The 20,873-nt window shown below is 38.3% G+C and overlaps 1 protein-coding gene across 1 annotated transcript; it reads left to right on the top strand.

Moving 5' to 3' along the window:
• The first annotated feature begins 2,960 nt into the window (after positions 1–2,960).
• On the top strand, positions 2,961–20,143 carry LOC114038963 (alpha-1-antichymotrypsin-like). Its single transcript, XM_027856497.1, has 4 exons — positions 2,961–3,609; positions 4,798–5,068; positions 14,031–14,196; positions 19,808–20,143. The coding sequence occupies exons 1-4, from the start codon at positions 2,961–2,963 to the stop codon at positions 20,027–20,029; spliced, it is 1,308 nt and encodes a 435-aa protein (XP_027712298.1). The 3' UTR covers positions 20,030–20,143.
• The last annotated feature ends 730 nt before the right edge of the window (positions 20,144–20,873 follow it).

Below are 20,873 nucleotides of genomic sequence, written 5' to 3'. Positions count from 1 at the left end.
CAGAGGGCTGGGCCTGGAGAGGGGAAGACTTGAGTTCAAATCTTGCCTCAGATACTAACTCTATGACCTTGGGCAAGTCACTTAATCTTTGCTGGGCTCAGTTTCCTCAACTATAAAAGACGGATAATAATAGGACCTACCTTCCAGGGTTATTGTGAGGATGAAATGAGAAAAATATTTGTAAAGTGCTCAGCACAGTTTCTGGCACACAGTAAGCACTGTGCAGATATTGCTATTGTTCCTGTTATTATTATTGTTGTTGTTATTATTACATTGAACAAATTGAATTTTTAAAAAGTATGTGTGGAAGATAGAAGCAAGGGCAAATAAATGAGGATGAATACAATGTTTTTTATAAGAATAGAGTCAGAAGTAAAAAAAGTCTGGGCAGCTAGGTGGCATAGTGGATAGAGCTCTGGCCCTGGAGTCAGGAGGACCTGACTTCAAATCCAACCTCAGACACTTGACACTTATATAGCTGTGTGACCCTGAGCAAGTCACTTAATCCTGATTGCCTCATCAAAAAAAAAAGAGTGCTAAAGTCCAGAATGAAATTAAATCGAAGATAAATATAAATATTAAGGACAAGAAAAAGAGGTGTTTGTTGTTGTTACTGTTATATTGGGAACAGCAGGAAGATCAAAGAAGGGACAGGACTGCTACTCACAATAGATGGGGTTATAATTGTGGCTGACCTTGGGAAGATGGAGAAGTAAACTATTCTTTTGCTTCTGTTTTCTCTTTGTTCTCTGCTGTCTTTTTTCTTTCTTTGTATCCCTAGCACTTAGCACAGGGCCTGGCACACAGCAAGTATTTAATAAATGTTTATTGACCGACCAATTTACTAGCTGTGTAATTATCGGCACTCATTTCAAACTTTTGAACTTCAATTTCCTCATCTATAAAGTGAGAGTGTTGGACAAGATAATCTGTAAAATCCTTTCAACTCTAAAATTCTGTGTTCTAACATTCCAGGTTAATAGATCCCTTTTAACTCTAATATTCAATGTTCAAAAGCCCCTAAAATGGTTTTATGGTACCTTACAGCTATTATTCTGTCTAATGCTCACTTTGATCTTTAAAAAAGAAAGACTCAAGAAAAAAAAAAAGAAAGAAAGAAAAAGAAAGACTCAAAGCATACGTGGTCTCCAACCTGATACCAGACTTACTTTGGCTTGGGATTCTATAGAGCCATTTTTGCTTTCTGTCACACTTTCCTTTAAGCTGGGGGATAGGGACCTCATAGCAAAGTGAGAAGAAAAGTCTGGGGGATGAAGGCTAAAGTCTTCTACCTGCCCTCCTTCCCCGGCCTAGAGAGGAACAAAGATTTTGACACAGAGATCAAAGAGTTCCTCACAAGAGAAAGAGACAATTCTGCCTAGAGAATCATTTCCTTATCTCTAGTGGAAGTTCATTTTGGATGCTGCCCTAAGACACTGTCCTGACCTCCCACACCCCAACAAATCATCTCCACCATTGGAAGAAAAAAAAAAGCTTTCCATTGACCCTGCTGCTCTCTCTGTCTACTCTCAATTGATAAAAATTTTATTAAGTACCTACTATGTGCTAGGCACTATGCTAAGTGTTGAGGATACAAAAAGAGGCAAAAGATAGGCCCTGTCTTCATAGAATTTACAATCTAATGGATTTTTCTCTCCTATTTTTCTTCTTTACTTCACTGACAAATTTTAAAATAAGTAGTTGTTCCTACTGTTTCCACATCCTTATTACTCACTGACTCCTCAAGACTATCTGTCCTGGATTACTAGTGACCTTGTCATTGCCAAATCCATCAGACATTTCAGCCTTTATCTTCCCTAGAATCAGAGGTCCAAAAAACTTTTAGCCTGGAAGAGACCTTAGAATCAAAAGACGTAGAGTGTTAGTAGTAGAAAGGACCTAATCTGATGCTATCTTTTCTTTTTTTTTAAAATGAGAGAAATGAGGTCTAGAAATGAGAAGTGACTTGCCTAAGGTTACATAGTAAGGAGTAGATCTGGGACTAAAATTCAGGTCTTCTGATACCAAGGCCAAGGCCATGGCAGTTAATACTTTTATACATTGACTCCTTTTCTCTTTCTTTCTTTTTTTTTTTTTTTGCTTTTTTTGGTGAGGCAATTCAGGTTAAGTGACTTGCCCAGGGTCACACAGCTAGTAAGTGTCAAGTGTCTGAGGCTGGATTTGAACTCAGGTCCTCCTGACTCCAAGGCTGGAGCTATATCCACTGTGCCACCTAGCTGCCCCACATTGACTCCTTCTTGAAGCTGTCTCCTTCCTTGGCTTCTGGAATACTGCAGACCATTCATTGTCTTCTTCCTTCCTTACCTCCTCTTCCTCAACCCATCTACATGTGGGTCTCCCCCAAAAGTTGGTTGTTGGCTATATGTTCTTAGATGTTTCATTCCTTCTCATGGTTTTGATTATTAACACTTGCAGGAATGACTCTCATGTTCTGTTTTCAGCCCTAACCTTTCCCAGAGTTTCAGGTTCATTCATTTTTTCTTATAAGGCTAGTTTTCTGAGATGTTACAGTGAAATTCATATTCAATTCAATTCACTGAACACATGCTATACCTACATTGTAAAGGATATTATAGAAGGTGCTGGGAGAAATGTGAATTTTATTTATTCTATGAGATATCAAGTTTAAGCAAGACATAGTCTCTGCCTCCACAGGGCTCATAATCTAGTAGGATAATATCATATGATAAATGCATTAGAGAAATGCAAAATAAAGTGTTGGGTGAGATCTGAGAAAGAAAGAGCATTAGTAAGGGATGAGATTGGGGAAGACTTTTTGGAGGAAGTATCAGCTGGACTTTCAAGGGTGGGAAGGAGCTCAACAGTAAAGCTGGGAGGGGTAGGGAAAGACATTCCAGGCATGACCTCTCATCTACTTTCTCTCTCAGGTTATTCTACTCTCCTGGTCCCTGTTTGTTACAGAATAAGAAGGAGAAGCAATGAAATTCAAGTTTTTCCTCTCTCTGTTACTCATCAGCCTCCAGGCTACTGGAGGCTGTCATGTTTCTCCCCATCGAACAGGGAAAAGTGGCTCTGATTTTTCCTTCCGAGGTAGTCACAGTAGCAAAGACGCCTCACTCAAATGCAAGATAATAGAAAAAAATACTGACTTTGCGTTCGCTCTGTATAAGCAATTGGTCTCTCAAGCCTCTGACTTGAATGTTTTCTTTTCACCATTGAGTGTCTCCATGATCCTGTCCTTGCTGACTCTTGGGGTCCACTCTACTACCCGCACTCAGATCCTTGTGGGTCTGCGTTTCAATCTCAAGGAAATTCAGGAGGATGCAATCCACAAGTTCTTCCAGAATCTGATTCTCAACCTCAACGTGCCCAATCCTGAGCTCCAACTAAGCATGGGGAGTGCACTGTTTGTTGAGGAGAGGCTCAGGCTGCTGGAAGAGTTCTCACAAAATGTGAAGGCCATGTACATGTCAGAAGTTCTCTCCATTGACTTCCAGTATCCTGCCAGAGCTAAGAAGCGTATTAATGACTACATATCAGAGCAAACTCAAAAGAAAATTGAGGGTTTGGTCAAAGATGTTGATTCTAGCACTATGATGATTCTAGTGAATTATATCTTCTTTAAAGGTAAGAACTTTGGGTCTGGATGGGTGGTAGGGTAGCTACGGGGAAAGGTTTGAGTATTAATAATCTTAAGATTACTAAAGAAATTTTAAAAGGAAATCTGAATTCCTTCAAATCCATATGGATAGGAATATGTTTTTGATAGTTTCAGATCCACACACACAAAAAGAAATTTGCCAATTTTACACAATACCCCTCTATTTGTTTTAGTTTCTTATAGTAGAAAGAACACTGGAGTTTACTTCAAAAGACAAAAGTTAGAAATCCATGCTCTGATTATTTATTAGCTCCTTAGTTGTGTGATCATGGGCAACTTACTTTGCTTCTATAAACCTCAATCTCTTCAACTATTAAAGGAGAATGAATAACAGGGTTGTTGTGAGGAAGGTGCTTGATAAAACTTACCTCTGGAAAACAGTTAAGTTCTTTCCTGCTATTTTTATGGATAAGTAGAGAGATATGGATTAGATAGCAATACAACTGGGTAGATATGCAATCAGGGCCAACAAATGTATCCTTAATTGGTCACTTAGGAGGAAGGTCTGTAATGGAATGCCTCGGGCATATCCCCTTGGACCTGCCCTTTACAATTATTTATTATTCATGTCAAAATGGCAGTTAACATAAATGGAGGTATAGCTAGCACACTGAATGGCAGACTTTGGATGAACAAGGGACTGAATTGAATAAACTTTTATTAGATATGGATTAACATAAAGTCCTATACTCAAAGTACAATGCCTATAAAAATAGGCTCCGAACACGCATTTTACTAATACAGAGAAGGGCGGATATGTTTAGACAAGAGTTCCTATAAAAAGAATCTGTCTATGTGGATTGTAAACTCAAGATGAGTCAACAGCATGACACAACTGTAAAAAAGTGTTAATGCTATCCTGGGCCACTTTAAGAGAGTGATTACATCTAGAAAAAGGGGACGAAGCAGGGCTGCAAAGCTCCTTACTCTGGTCAGGTCACATTTGAAGTACTGTGTTCAACGCTGTGTGGTGCGTTTTAGGAAAGATTCTGTATGACACAACCTAAATGTTTTAAGCTCTTTGGGAAAATGCTGCTCAGAAAAAAAAATTAATGTGAAACTGCTCTGACTCAGACTTTCATTTTCACAGAAGAAACTTTTTTTGACTCTTGGGCAAAGTTCTCCCATTTACTTTTTTGTTGTTTGATCTTTAGCTTCATGGGAGAGAAACTTTGATCCTAAAAGGACTAGAGAGGACAACTTCATTGTGTCGGAAAAAACAATGGTGAAGGTCCCCATGATGATCCATGAAGACATACACTATTACTTCCGGGATAGGAGCCTCTCCTGTGGTGTGCTGCAAATAGCTTATGCATCAAATGAGACAGCCTTGTTTGTTCTTCCTGACCAAGGGCAGATGAAACGTGTGGAGGCTGCCCTAACTCAAAAAGTTATGAAACGGTGGCTCAAAGGACTCAAGAAGAGGTACTGTTGAGATCATTATCAGATCAGCAATTGCAAAATCCTACTTCAATTCACACTAGCTCATTGAGTCTTTATTCCTATGCCGAGATCTGTCACATGGAGGTTCAGCCATAAAGTCATGAATGAGTTGGGAGGAACCTTGGGACATAGAATGTTACAATTAGAAAAGAACTTAGAGTGTGAAATTCTAGGCCACATGTAAATCTGTGGGAATCATTAGACCATAAAACGTCAGAACATCGAATCATAGAATATTATAAGTGGATGAGGTCCTAGAGATCATTTAGTCTCAAACTTTGGTTTGGTACCTGATATTTCCCCTGCAGGAAGAGGAAAAGGATTTGCCAAAGCTTATGCTTTTTACCAATGAACCAGACTTTGATGAAATAATCATGTTAATTTTTACCACACTTTTTTGACAAAAAAAAAATTAGGACTTCCAAAATACCTTCATGTTTATGCCGCATTAAGATGAACCTTGACTTGAGAATCTCAAAACTCAGAGAGATAAGATGGAGTAGTAGCAAGAACAAAGGATGAGGATAGACCAAAACTTACATGATATGTGTGAAGTATTGCTGGTATTGTCATCATTGTAGTTTTTACTAATAATGTATCAGTAAACTTGGCACAACACCAATTTTGCCACCATGGGCAAGTCACTTTACTTCTCTCAGTCTCAGTTTCCTTATTTGCAAAGTGAGGAGAAAAATACTCATCTTAGCTATCTCAAATAATAATAATAATAATAATAATAACTGACATTTATACAGCACTTTAAAGTTTGCAAAGCATTTTACATATGTTATCTCATGTGAATCTCACAATAATCACTCAGGTAGTTAATATAGATTTTATGCCGATGTTCATTAGAGGAGGAAACAGAGGCCCAGAGGGGTGAAATGAGTTGTCCTTCACCACGCAGGCAGTGTCAGAGGCAGAATCTGAAACCAGGAATTTCAGTCAAGCACATTATCTACTACTACCACAAGCTGTTTTTCCAAGAGGAGTTGTGCTGACTAAAGGAGATAAAAGCTAATAAAATTTTAAACAAACGTGGGTTAATATTATCATCATATCTTCCATCAGTTTGCCATCAAAGGTTTAACTAAGTACCTACTATGTGCAAGAGCTCTGCTAACAGCTGGGAGTACAAAGAAAAACAACAGAAAAACAACAAAAAAACTACCTACTCTTAAGGAATTCATGACTACCCACCTACAAATGAAAAGGAACAGAATAGTTTTTTAAAGTATTTCATTTGCCTTAAAATTAGAATCTGTGATTCTTATTATATTGCTAACACATACTAATTCTAAGGAAGACAGAATTCAGTACATATGAACATAAAAGAACAGACAATGGATGTGAAAGAAAGCTGAAACTTAAAGGTTGGCTGATTGTACTTCCTTCTTTTTGGCCAATGGACATGCAGTTTTAGGTCTTCTGCCTTCCTACACAGAGAGTGAAAAACTCAACCCTGTGTAAAGCCATCAGAATCTATACAGAGTTAGGTCCATGAAAGTACATAACACTTAGTGAAATGAAAGGCATAAATATGGTAAACTGGAGAAATTGGAGGGATCTAAGGCAATAGAAGTAGGAGAAGAGAATTAATGTGGGGAACCTTTATAGAGAATGTGGTTCATTGATAAGTAGGGATGAGAATTTCTGGGCACTCCTTTGGAAATGGGGAACACAGACATATGGAATGATCTGATTGAAGTTAAAGAACCTGTTTACCGAGAAATAAGTAACAAAAAGGAGTGGACTACAGTGATCATTGGCCCAGACTTCACTTGAGTTGCAACTCTATTCTTTCCAGTCTGCTATTCATCCTTCCTTATTGATGAGAAATTCTTCTCATTGTTCGCTTTACCTTTAATGAATAATGAAGTTATTTTCAAGGAAAGTGAAAAAAAAATTTTTTAGCTATTCTGCTTTTAGTGGACAGAAAGAGAAAGAGAGAGAGAGAAGGAGAGAGAGAGAGAGTTCCAGCAGAAGTCCCTCCTTAATACTATATGATACTTCCAATTCCTTATTACCACTTTCTTTCTTGGTCTTTGCAATCTTAGATCCTCCTAGCTTCCCACTAAAACTACACTTTCATCACCAATGACCTCCTTATAACCAAACACAATGACCTTTCTTTCAGTCTTTGTATTCCTTGTCTTCTCTGTAGCTTTTGACATTTTTGAGCATCCTCTTCTAATGGATAATTTTTCCTCCTTTAAGCTCAGAGTGACCACACCACCCTGTTTTTCTTTTCACCTCTCTATATGGTCTTGATTTTCTTTCTTTCTTTCTCTCTCTCTCTCTCTTAATATAGAAGATACCCAAGTATTTATCTTTAGTTCTATCTTCTTCTCTTGATACACATTCCCTTGATGATTTCATTGAAAAACTGATAGGTTTCACTTCATAAAGTACCACCATAGTTTCAATGTTATTTGGCTTTCTGGATGGTGTATCTGCATCTGTATTCATCTTCTTTAGCAAGTATTATAAGCTGAATTTGCAGTTAGCTAGTCCTACCACCCATCTCTTGAAAACACCATCCAACTTGGCACTGGCGAGAGTATAAATCAGTGCAAACATTAATAAATTTCTCCATAGTCCAGATTTCTCGTGACCTGTCATTTCAAAGCTAGGAACTCCAGCTTGTGAACAGAGTAATGCGTCTTACTGTCACTATGGCCTCTGCTGGAAAATATGACTGATTTCATGTGTCCATCACTCACCTGGCTCAAGATTGCTCCCAATAATACTAAGATTAAAACTATATGTAAGATAAAAAGCTTTTTGGGTCAGTATTGGCCAATACTGCATCTGTAAATACATGTCTCCCAATACGTGTGTCTGTAAAAAGGTATTTAGTTTGCATTCTCCCTCCAAAGGAGGCTTCTCGGTGCTTTACAGATGACTTAGTCTCCATTTTACTGGTAGAGTACCTCTGTTTACCATAGTGGAATAATATTTGGGCTTTCTACCTAAAGCCATACTGCTATCTGAGTTAGTCAAACACGTCTTCCATATATAGGAATGGATAGAAGAAACATCTTTGACCTATAGAGTGTGAACTTAGCATCAGTTATGTAGTATTTTGCTAGGAAAAGTCTTTCCTTGATATTATATATAGATACAACCCCAAATGTATTTTCAGACCTAAATCTCATTTTTTTTTTCTGTTGAGTCATCTTTTCCATTCATTAATGCCACAAATTTATTACATAATTCCTCCCTTTCAGACAGAGGATTGTGAGCCAATTTCCAGGTAGTTCTCATTACCTAGGTTTTGTTTAGGTGTTTTTGAATGCTTGAATGAGTCTGGTAATTCACAGCGTATCCTGAATGGGATGCTCTTGCCTTTGCTCCCATATATATTTTTCTAGTCTCTTAACTCTTACTCTGATCTTCAAGAATGCTCTAATAGCCTTCTCTGTACATGTAGGATTGATTGCATATATCAGTAGTCCTTTATGAATATAAACTTTCATGAATTGACAATATTTTTCAAGTACCACACTTGTCTGTTCATTTTATTGATCCATAATGCAAATATCAACCCAATAACCAGAGAACAATAATCTCATTGACTAAATAAGTGGATCAATTTCAACAATGCAAATTAGAAACAATAATAACTGGCCACCACAGTTATCATCAAATTATCAGCAGGACAACACGAGGGCAACAGCTATATAGATGATAATTAAAAAGTACTTGCCGTTCTCTTAGGCCTAGGCCAAAATTGAGATTCTTATAATACTATTAAAATAAAAACATAAGCAGTAGTTCAAGAAATTCTACCTGAACAAAATTGAGCAGAAGAACAAGAAAAAATAAAAGCGTACTCTGAATCAAAGTAAAATAAAAAAAGTCATCCAGGATAAGATTACTAATTTTTAATACCAAAGAGTATCTCTGCGGAGGGTGAAATTAGCCTAACAGTGCTGAATTCTTTTTTCCTTCAGAAAAGAATTGGAGCTAAATTGTTTTTAGACTCTGCCTATCTCCTCCCTAGGAGGTGGTTTACCATATGATGTTTTATTCAGTCAGAACCCTCTCCTCTGTGGTACTCTCATCTCTGGAGATTGTCAGTCACACCATTTTGAAAATTAGCTTGTTTTTAGTTGAAAGGCAATGTAACGGTCTTTGAGTCAATGTGGTCCCTCTCCCTGCTATTTTATGTATTTTATAACAGACAGAAAGTTATTAACACAACCACAACAACTCACAGACCTTAGTTGAGAAAATCTCTAACTTTTAGACAAATATTTTGCTTTCTGTCCTAATTTAAATTTTGAGTTCTTTCAGCTGACCCCTGGTTTCTATATAATTGAGTCAAAATAAAGGAGTAGGAAATACCTAGGTAAAAAAAGTTAACAAGATATATTGCTGTGCCTCTAACTAGACAGGCTTGAGAACAGGATGCTGGAGAAGAGGTAGAACTTTTGGTCCTTTCAGGGACCTTTAGTCCTTGAAGAAGGTGAGTACAACTGGTAGCTTCAGTGTGAGCTCTCAGTTCTAAGAAAGAACTCAAACTCCCTGCTTGCAGTTGACCCACTCTGATCATTTCCTTCTAAGTCACAACTCAACTCTCTTTTCTGTTTCTTCTTTCACTTGTCACAACTCTGCTGTATATTCTTTCCAGTTCAGTTTATGAGGTCTTGCATAGGGTTGGCAGCACTGTCTCCCCTCATATGGCTGCTGCTTAGTTCATGTCCCTCCCTTTATTTCACTCCACTGTGTGTGTCCCTTTAAAACCTCTTGAGCATAACTCAAATCCACCTTCCCATTCAGAGATTTCAATTGTTCACTTTGCTCTCAGGGCTGAGGGTGAATGCTTGTACCTTTAAAGTCCAGGATTCCAGTTAATTTTCAAGCCCTTGTTATGTCCTTCATTTCCATGGCTACTAGCTACCACCAAAATTTTATCTCCATTCATGCCCTCTTTTCTGAGCTCTAGACCTCAAGCTTCAACTGCCTTTAGAACATTTCTACCTGGATGTCGCGCCCTCACCTTCAACTGAACATGACCAAGATTGAACTCATTATTTCTTCCCTCTCCCATCCTGGTTCTGTTTTCACTGCTTCCATCTATATCACCCCATCACTCGGTTTTTCATTTTGTAACCTTGTAATCATCATTATCTTTGACTTATTCCTTTTCTTCATCAATTCAGTGCAATGAATTATCAAGATCTATTGCACCCAGCTTTGCCATAACTTTTAGACCCATCTCCTCCTTTCTATTCTTATTTCAATACCTCTGGTATAAGCCCTCATTACTGTCTACTCAGACTATTATAGTAGCCATTTTCCAGGTCTCTTCACTTCTATTCTCTTCCCTCTCTAATCTATCCTTCATACTACTCTCTGAATAATCTTTCTCAAGTGTACATTTGATCACGTCACTGCTTGAAAAATCTTCATTGGTTCTCTGTTGCCTACAAAGTAAAGCAAACTTCTTTGACAAACATTACTAGCCTCACATAAAATGATACCACCCTGCCTTCCCAATATTATATCACTCCACTCTACACACCCTATATTACATCCAAACTAGTTAACTCTATACCTCTCCCCACTCCCAAAGAAACATTACGCACACATGTCTTGTGAGTTTGCTTGGGTTAATCCCTATGACCAGAATGTCCTCCCTCCTTATTCAACTGTTGAATACTTACTGCTCCTGTAAAGCCCAATTCTATTACCATCTTTTACAGAAAGTCTTTTCAGATGTCACTGGTTTGTATTGACTTTCCAGATCTATCTTCACAAAATACTTCATCGTGTGGCTTTCAAATGTGCATATTAGAAATTGCTACACATTATGGCCATCTCTGTTGTTGCCTTATCTCCCTATAAGACGATAAATTCCTTGAGGGCAGGGACTCTATCCCAATATTCCAGCACAATACTTTGCTACATCAGCTATTTACTTTTGGGGGGGGGTTAAGAGAGGGTAGAATTTCTGTTCCACCCACCTATTTATTTTTCATCTTGTTTTGTTTGAATAATACACCCTTTCTTAACTGTTCTAATCGTGAGTCACATCCTATCAAGTGTCAGGGATATATGTAAGGTTTAATTGTTCTCCTTAAATTAGGACCAGTTTCCTTGTGCTTGGAATGTACTTTGTGATTTTTAAAAATAGATATCTGGAGCTAGAACCTTTATTGCCGACTCCATTCAGGGACATTGTTACCTGTGAATTATTCATCTTCTCCAATGATTATCTTCTTTCTGCGTAGACCCTGGTATCTGGTATCTGCCCCAGCAGACTTATCGTCCCTTCTTTGTTTTCAATTTAAATCCATCTTGATTATAAGTTTCTAGGGAAACATAGTTTGCTGACCTTTAGTAGATATACTTTACTGCTGGCCAAATATCTATCATTTCTGTATTTTAAGCCACGGTTCCAAAACCCTAATCTCCCTCTTTTACTTCATCTTCTTAAACAGTTCAATTCCAACCTGCCTTTCTTTCTAGAGAAAGCGCTGGGATGAAAACATTACTTGTTTTCAAAAAGTCTTCTGTTTCTTGCCCAGAATATTATAATCCTTACCAGTAATTTCTAGATTACTCCTGGCAATATCATCAGAGCCCAAGTGAATCAATTGAAGTCTGGTAGGTCCCAAGAGGCTGAGTCAGATGACAGGAAGACTGTATTTCTCTCCATTGTTCACATTAGGTTCACATGTAACCTACTCCTGTAGGGACCTTTTTTGCCTACTTACTGGATGTCCTAAAAAGGCCATTCATGGCATCTATGTATCCTCATCATTCCTTGTTAGTGAATCTATGTCTTTCTCCTCAGGGATTCCAGCTCCAACTCCACTACAAAAGCCTTATAATTATTACATAGCTCCATGGATTCAGTGGTCCTCCTTAACCTTCCTCTCTATGTCATATCCTTTCATTCTCAAACCACCTGAGAAATGTTAGCTCTCCCATTTCTCCTCTCAGGTTCTTTTTCTGAGACCCTGTTTTCTTTCTTTCTTTCTGGTTGCTCTTGAGGCAAAATACTGTAGAAGTCCGTGTTATCCCTGTTTTCTGTGCCTGGGGCTCAGTCGCGGGGGACTACTACATGGGTCTTTATACCCATGTAGTAAGAAGCACTGCCCAGAGGTCCAAGGAACTGGCCCACTGTGCCCCCTTCCTTTCTCCCAAGAAGCTTCTTCTCACCTTATGACGTAATTTGCTATCTAAAATTAGGAGATTCTTGCATGGGTGAGATGAAAGCCGAAGCTCCCTTAAGTGACTGTGTGCAAGGAGATCTTATGCAGAAATCTGATTCCAACAGCTTCTTTTCTCATCTCACAGCTTACCCCAGTGCTTCAGACACATTCGGCTCCTGTCATATCTCTTTCCGGTCTCAGCATCTTCATTTCTCTGAGCCTTAATTTTCCCATTGAAATTGGGAAATTACTATTTCTGATTATAAATTGATTGTGTAAACTGAACTCATTATCTTTCTTCCCAAAATCTTACCTCTTCCTAACTTTCTTATTATGTGGAAGGTATCAACGTCCTCCAAGTCACCCAGACTTTCAATTTAGGTGTCATTCTTAGCGCCTCACTCTCTCTTACCCCTTTTCCTCCATGTACCTGGGCAATTAAAATGGGATGATGGTTGGTCTCCTTTCCTTGAATCTCTCCCCACCCCAGCCTGTCTTTTAATCAGCTGTCCAATTTATTTTCCTAAAGCACAAGTTTGACCATCTTTCCTCCCCCACCCCCATTCAGTCAACTTCAGTGGCTCCCTAGTGCCTCCAGGATCAAACATAGAATCCTTGGTTTGGCTCTTAAAGCCTTTCATGACTTGGCTCCTTTGTACTTTTCTAGTCTTCTTACACCATATTCCCAGACTCCCAACCTCATCACTCTGTGATCCAGTGACACTGGCCACCTCATTGTTCCTCGAAGATGACATCCCATCTCCCAACTCTGACCATTTTCACTGACTGGCCCCTTTGACATCTCTCCCTCTTCATCATGGCCTCCTGGCTTCTTTGGTTTCCTTAAAGGCTCAGTTAAAGTCCTGCTTTCTAAAAGAAGGTTTTCCCAGTCCCCCTTAAACTTAGTGCCTTCCTTGTGAAAGGATCTCCAATTTACTACATATATACAAATTTATGTGTTATATTTTATCTATCTATTATAATTATATTAATATTAAGTTAAAATCAATATATGATTATATTAGGGAATCTATGTCTATATCTATAAAATTTTTACATAGCTATTTAGATGTTGTCTCTTTCCTTAGACTGTGAGCTCCTTGAGAACAGGTACTGTCTTCTGCCTTTCTTTGTGTTACCAGCACTTAGCACGATGCCTAGCACACAGTAAGCACTTAATAAATGCTTCTTGACTTGATTTACTTCAGTTCTAACATTCTATGTCACAAAGACCCCTCTAGTTCTCATGTTCTGTGGGTCTTGAAGTAAAAACCCTTAAGTAGAACACTTGGAACATTTAGAAGGTGCTGCCTTCTTTAGGGAAAATTACTTTAAAAATAATAGGAGCGTCCAGTTGTGAGGCAAGGAAAAGTAGAGTTTAGAGGTAGAATTGACTGAGTTATCCAGATGAGTCTGGGAAAACACGATTCCTGGAATATAGCTTAAAGGGGAGATTTTGGTGAGAAGATAGTTGTCAAGGCCCTGTGTAGAGGGATTTATAAATGCTTTCTGAGTGGAATAAGGCAGACAGGACCATGACCTCATCCATAAACAAATGGTTACCTTATGCCAAGAACACTGAACTAGAAGTTTAAAAACTTAGGTTCTAATCTTTGATATGCCATTAACTGTTGGCACCAACCTTGAGCAAATTATTTAATTCCTCTGGGACTCAGTATTTGCACCTGTGAAATGACAGGGTTGAATAACAAGACCACTAAGGCTCTTTTGGTTTTCAATGTTATGCATGAATATATATATGATTTCTCTCTTCACAGAGCTATGGAATTACGTATTCCAAAGTTGTCCCTTTCTGGCAAGTATGAGTTGCAGAAGATACTTCCAGCCCTGAAGATTACGAATGTCTTCTCTAAGGAGTCTGATCTCTCTGGCATCATTGATCTAAGCAACAAACCTAGCCATCTGACCCCTCAGATTAATCAAGTATGTTGCAATTGTTAGGATTTCCATAATCATGACATAGTTTTCTTTTTGACACCTGTGACTAAGTGAAGGTTAAGCAATAACTTGAGGTCTAGTGGTAATGTCTAGATACTAATAGATGGTTAAGCAATCACTTGAGGTCTAGTGGTAATGTCTAGATACTAATAATGTCTAGAAGGTAATGATGAGGAAAATTTTGTGATATATAAAAATAATAACAAAAAAGAAATTCTAACATGATCATAGGCTTCATTGAAAGGGAAGCCGAATGCCTTGGATCAAGGCAAAGATTGTGAATATTATTACATAAAGGTGGGAAGGGTAACTAATGTGTTGGATGACAGTCATAATATTAAAAGGTTCTTAGAAAGCTAGAGCAATGGACCTATATGACACAATGGCATTTAATAGGAATAAATGTAAAGTTAAAAGAAGGAGAAGTATGGTAGATGTGGAAAAGACTTCTGAGTTTTAGTGGAATTTTATCTTAATATGAGTCAACAGTGCAACATGAAGGTCAAAAAAAGCCAAAATGACCTGAGGCTACAATATACATGGCATATAGAAAATAAGACGTGACCATCCTGCTGTGTTCTATCCTGGGCAGACCATAGCTGAAGTATTTTGTTCATTTCTGGATGACGTATTTTAGCCACTGGACAATGAGAAACTGGAAAAACTCTAGGAGACAATCAAAATGGTGAATGGATTGAAGACCATTATCAAATAAGTTGAAAGCAGAAGAAGAGAAAACATAATGAGATAGGAAAATTGTACTCAAGTATTTGAAGGGCTACCAGGTAGAATAAATATCAAATTGACTCTGAAAGGAAGAATTAGAAACAATGTATGGAAGGGACAAGGAGGTAGAAATAATAATAATAATAATAAATAACAACTAACATTTATATAGTGCTTTAAGGTTTGCAAAGCATTGCATATATGTTATCTCATTGGATTCTAACAACAACCTTGTGAGGTAGGAGTTATTATCCCCATTTTACAGATGAGAAAACTGAGGCAGAAAGGAGTTAAGTGTCTTGCTCAGGGTCACATAGCTAGTAAATATCTGAGGCCAGACTTGAACTCAAGTCTTCCTGGTGCCAAGTCCAATGCTCTTACAGCACCATTTAGATAAAAATCAGAGCTATTCAAAAGCTAAATGCATATTAAGTGCCCATCACTAGAAGTCTTTGAACAGTGACTGGATAGTTATTTGTTTGTTATTTTGTAGAGGGGATTGCTATCTAGGTATGTGTTGAATTAAGTGACTTTTGAAGATTCTTCCAGCTGAGTCTGAATTTGTGTGGAATGCATATATTCGGTGACCAGAATGCCAGAGAATTCTACTTTTCGGTTGTGATGTCAAGTTGCCTCTGTGACAGTGAAGGTTCAAAACCTCAATGACAGTAACATACAAGGGGTACAACTTTTAAACATTGGCTGGTTTTGTTAGATCATTCCCTGAGCCAACCAAACATGTCCTATACATTGGGTCTGTCATTTTAAGAGCTACATGGTCACTTTTGTTGCAAAGGTACATGCAGGTAAATGTCACAGTGAAGGTTATGGCCACCTTATATATTCTCTGTAGGTGAAATACCAAATGAATCTGTAAGTACCAATAATTATGCCAAGTCATCCTCTCAGTCCTTGAGTAAGGCAGTTCAGTGTAGTCAAAAGAGCACTAAATTCCAAGTCAGAAGACAAGACCTAGTTTTAAATGGAGGTTTTTTCCACTTGCTGTGTGACCTCAAGCAAGAAATTTTCCCTCTCCGGGCTTCAGTTTCCTCTACTGTAAAAATGATTGATTAGATTAAATGAAACTGAGACCCAGGGAAGGGAAAATAACTTTTATTTTTTAGTTAACAAAAATCAATTTTCTCTCCCTCCCACTCGCTATCTCGTTGAAAAATAAAGAAAAAGAAAAAGAAATTCCTTATAACAAATGTGCACAGTCAAGCAAAACAAATTCCCTCATTGGCTGTGTGTGAATTGCTTGTGAATATATACATGTGTATATATGTATGTGTATGCATTATATATAGTGAATCTCAGTGGCTACCAAGATGCATTTTTCAATGGATATAGGACAATTAGTAAGAGGGTATGACTTGAGGGGAAAGATAAACTCTGATTTGGACATTCATTTCATTGATTCACATATATACACAGCTATATATGTATACATACACACATGCACACATATACATACATACATATATACATGTAGGTATACATACATATACATGTACATACATACATATTTCTGTACCTCTATTGCCTCTCCGTCAGGAGGTAGATAGAATGTTTCATCACTGCTCTTCTGGAATTATGGATGGTCATTGCATTATCAGAGTTCTTACAGCTTTTAAACTTGTTTGTTTTTATATTTTTCTTATTATATAAATTGTTCCTATGGTTCTGTTCATTTCATTTTCCATCAGTTTACGCAATCCTTTGAAACTGTTCATTTTTATAATATTGATGTCACTGTGTACATTTTTTTCTGTTTCTTCTAACTTCACTCTGCATTAATTAACATAAGTCTTGCCATGTCTCTTTGAAATCACCTATTTCTTCATTCCCCATACATTTTGTGAATAGTACATTTATATATACCACAATTCACACTTTGAATTGGTAGCAAAACTGGAACTAGGATCCAGGTCTCCTTAGCATTGATTTGTTTTTCTATTACAATACACTAGAAAGACTTAACTTCTTCCCTGATTCCCATATTCAAAGACTTTGATTTAATGACCATTATTTTGTACATAGAATCAGAGAACCTCAGAGTTGAAAAAGGACCTCAGAGGTTATCTAATCCAACCCAGACTTCCACTAAAGTAAGGGTGCGAAGGCAAGCCTTAGTTCCCACAGAAGATTATGCTACAAGAGCATAAGCTCTGTCTGGCTTTCCAGAATATAAACCCGGCAAAGATTGCATCCATTGTCCAACCAACAATTGGTTAATTGTCCAATTAACCAGATTAACCAGTCTGGTAAAGCGTGGAAAGAATGATCTCCAGAAAACGGGCCATCAGGTGAGACTTTTTTTCATTCCTAGAAATTCATGAAACCATCTATTAAGGTAGGTAGAGATTTTCATTCATTTATTTATTCAGTATTGATTAAGCACTTATTATGCTAGGTTCCGGGTACAAATACAAATAATGAAACCATGTTCTCTGTTTAAACATTCTATTGGTGTGAGAGAGAAGGAATGTAACACAGATAAAGTAAATAGGGACAGAAGTAAGACATTAACAACAAGAAGGATCAGTAGAGGTCTCCTGTAGGAGGTGACGCTTGAAATAAGACTTCCAGGAAGCTAGTGAATCTACCAGGGGGAAATCAGGAGGGAGTAAATTCCAGGAATTGGGAACAGTCTAGACCAAAGGGGTGGGGATGGAGTGGCAAGTAGAACAGTTGGACCTGAACAAAGGAGAACAACACAGAATAAGCTCGCATCTGGTTGGAACCAGATAGGGACGAGGCTTGAATGCCAAACTAAAGAGACTTTCTTTTATCCTAGAAGGAATTTGGAACCAATGGAGATTTTTGAGCTGGGGAATGGCGTAGAATCATATTTTTAGTGCTAAAAGTGTCCTCTGAATCATTAAGTTCCAACACACTCACTTTACAGATGAGGAAATTGAACCCCCAGAGAGGCTAAGGCTCAGACTTGCACAGGGTCACAGAGCCAACAAGTGACTGATGTATTATTCAAACTAGAGTCTCCTTTAACTTCAAGACCCGGACTGTACCCACCATAGCACGCCTCCCCTTGTATTTTAGAAATATTGATTTGGCAGGTATTTGGAGAATGGGATCAGAAAGGGAAGAGACAGGAGTCAGAGAGACCAATCAGGAGAACATTACGCTAGTCCAGGTGAGATGTGACGAGGCCCTGAACTAGGGCGGTGACCACGGGTGTGGAGAAAAGGGAGTTGATTTTGTGAAGGTAGAATTGGCAAGACTTGAGAGCTCATTAGCTACAGGGGAGAAAGAAAGGGAGAAGTCAAGTATTACTCCATGATTGTAAATCTCATGGGCTATAGGATGATGGTTCTTTCGATTGCTATAGCACAGTTAGAAAGAGGGGATGACTTGAGGGAAATATAAACTCTGTTTTAAACATGTTGGCTTTGAGATCATTGGACCAAAGATTTAGAGCTAGAAGGGGCTTCAGAGGCCATCTAGGCCATCCTTTTCATTTTTCAGAGAGAACCTAGTCCAGGGAGCTTGCCCAAAATCATACAGATAGTAAGAGTAAGAAGTGAGATTTGAACTCAGGTTCTCTAATTCAAGACTCCAATGTTCTTCTCCACTATCCCACACTATTGATGGGGCATCCATTTAGAAAGATCCAATAGGTGGTTGATGATGTGGGACTGGAACTTAAGAGATATAATAAATATAGATATATAGATATAGGAAGGGACAGCTAGAATGCTGGCCTAGAGTCAGGAAGACTTGCCTCCCTGAGCTCAAATCCAGTTTTAGACACTTACTAGCTGTGTGACCCTGGGCACATCACTTAACCATGTTTGCCTCAGTTCCCTCATCTGTAAAATGAGCTAGAGAAGAAAGTGGCAAATCATTCCAGTATCTTTGCCAAGAAAACCCCAAATGGGATCACAAAGAGTCAGACACAACTGAAAAATGACTGAACAATAGATTCCCATATGGGAATCATTTGTAGAGACATGATAGTTGAACTCATGGATTTTGATGTTATCAAGAGTTAGAAAAGGTAGAGAAAAGGGACAAGATATCCCTGTGGTAAATCTATACAGAAAGGGCAGAACGTGGATGATGATCCCAGAAAGGAGACTTGGAAGCTGCCAGATAGGTAGGAAAGAACCAGAGGAAAGCAGTTTCAGGAGAGCTCAGAGAGCAGAAAGTTCCTAAAAAGGGGATCAATTATTCTCCCACCCTATTCAAATGCTGCAGAGAGGACAAAGAGGAAAACTGAGAAGAGCTTATGGAATTTGGCAATTAAAATATCACTGGTCAACTTGGAGAAAGTAGTTTCAATTGAGTGATGAGGTTGGAAGCCAGACTGGGAGATTGAGAGTGGAACGAGCGGATTAAAATGCATAGGCTAAATAGCCATTAGCTCCATGAACAAGTGTAACTAGTAAAATTGGGTTGAAATGCAGTATAATAACAGCAAAATGGGAGGGTTTTTCTTTCTTTTCAAAACTGCTAATAAGAACTCACTATTTTATCGTGATTTATCATCTTTATTTGTCTTCTCAATAACCCTGCTAGTGAGACAAGGTAGCTACTATTATCTCCATTTTACAGATATGGAAACCAAGGCTTGTCCAAAGTCATGTAGCTGGTAAAAGACAGACCCGGATTTCAGAACTAGGTTCCTTGACTTCTCCACATCTAATAACATTTCCTATACCATACTGTCCTTCCTTTTGACTTATTTTTTTTAAAAAGAGAGAAGAAAAATCCAGTCTTGATTCTAACTATCCTTTGATGAGAGTTCTGCCATCTCCTGACATTTTCTCTTCAAAGGGATATGACTTCCTTTGTGAGTTCTGTTGTTTTCACCTCCACAGTGCTATTGCATGTGTGTTTCTCCTCGCAGATTATCCACCAGATTGGATTCCAGACAGATGAGTCAGGCCCGCAAACTGTGAATACCAAGAGCCACGTCAGGATCAGGATGTCAGCTGCCCGACACAACATGATGGAATTCAACAGGCCTTTTCTGATTATGATCCTTACTCAACCTAACCAAAGCATCCTTTTGCTTGGCAAAGTGGTCAACCCCAAGGAAGCAGAAGGGCTATCTGCTTCTTCCTCTTGAGCCTTTCCTCCAGAATGTAAAGGCAGCCACCTACCCACATCTATCTCCTGGGGGAAGGGGCAGCAAGGGAGTGCAAGGGTAGATCATTATGCAGCTTGTTATGAATAAAAAGCAATGTGCAAATGCAAAATAATGGTGAAAGACTACTTTTCTATGACTCAATTTCTTTTAAGCATTGGTGCGCTCTTTTTTAGCAACACAATCAAATCATGTAGAAAATTACCACGGACCTCATTTCTACATGTTTTTTTTTTAATACCCACAAAGCACTTCCTCATGACAATCCCATAAGGCAGGTGTTGCAAAAATTATTATTCTCATCATCCAGATGAATGAAGGAACTCTAGATCACAGAGGTGCAGGGGACTTTGCCAGAGATGGCAAAGCCAAGATTCCTGATGCTCCTTCCACTGTATCCTATTACCCCTCTGAAAGTTATAGTTCATCATCTCAGACTATCAAACCTGAAAGGGACATTAGGGAGGTTCTACTGGAATCTACTCATTTGGCAGAGGAAGTTGAGGCTCAGAGGGGAAAAGTGACTTACCTAAGGTCATAAAATAAAACAGAGATGAAGTTCAAGTCATTTAACACCTGCTGTTTCTCTATGATTTCATCACTAAAGGCTCCTTAAAGATAGAAATAAACACTAAGATAGAGATGGTAAATTTTAGAGAAAAAGCATGTGCAGAAGATGGTTTAATAGCTTACTTAACACTTTGTAAAGCATTTTGCAAAAATAGTCTAGTTTGATTTCCATAACAACCACCAGATTTGATAGATTAAGCAGGTATTATGTTACCCATTTTACAGATGAGACAACTGAGGTTGTGACTAACTGAAG

Source organism: Vombatus ursinus, unplaced genomic scaffold (assembly GCF_900497805.2).
Source record: "Vombatus ursinus unplaced genomic scaffold, bare-nosed wombat genome assembly UNPS02011572.1, whole genome shotgun sequence".
NCBI classification, from domain to species: domain Eukaryota; kingdom Metazoa; phylum Chordata; class Mammalia; order Diprotodontia; family Vombatidae; genus Vombatus; species Vombatus ursinus.
Note: the sequence above shows the minus strand (reverse complement) of the source record. Positions and strands in the feature narration are given on the sequence as shown.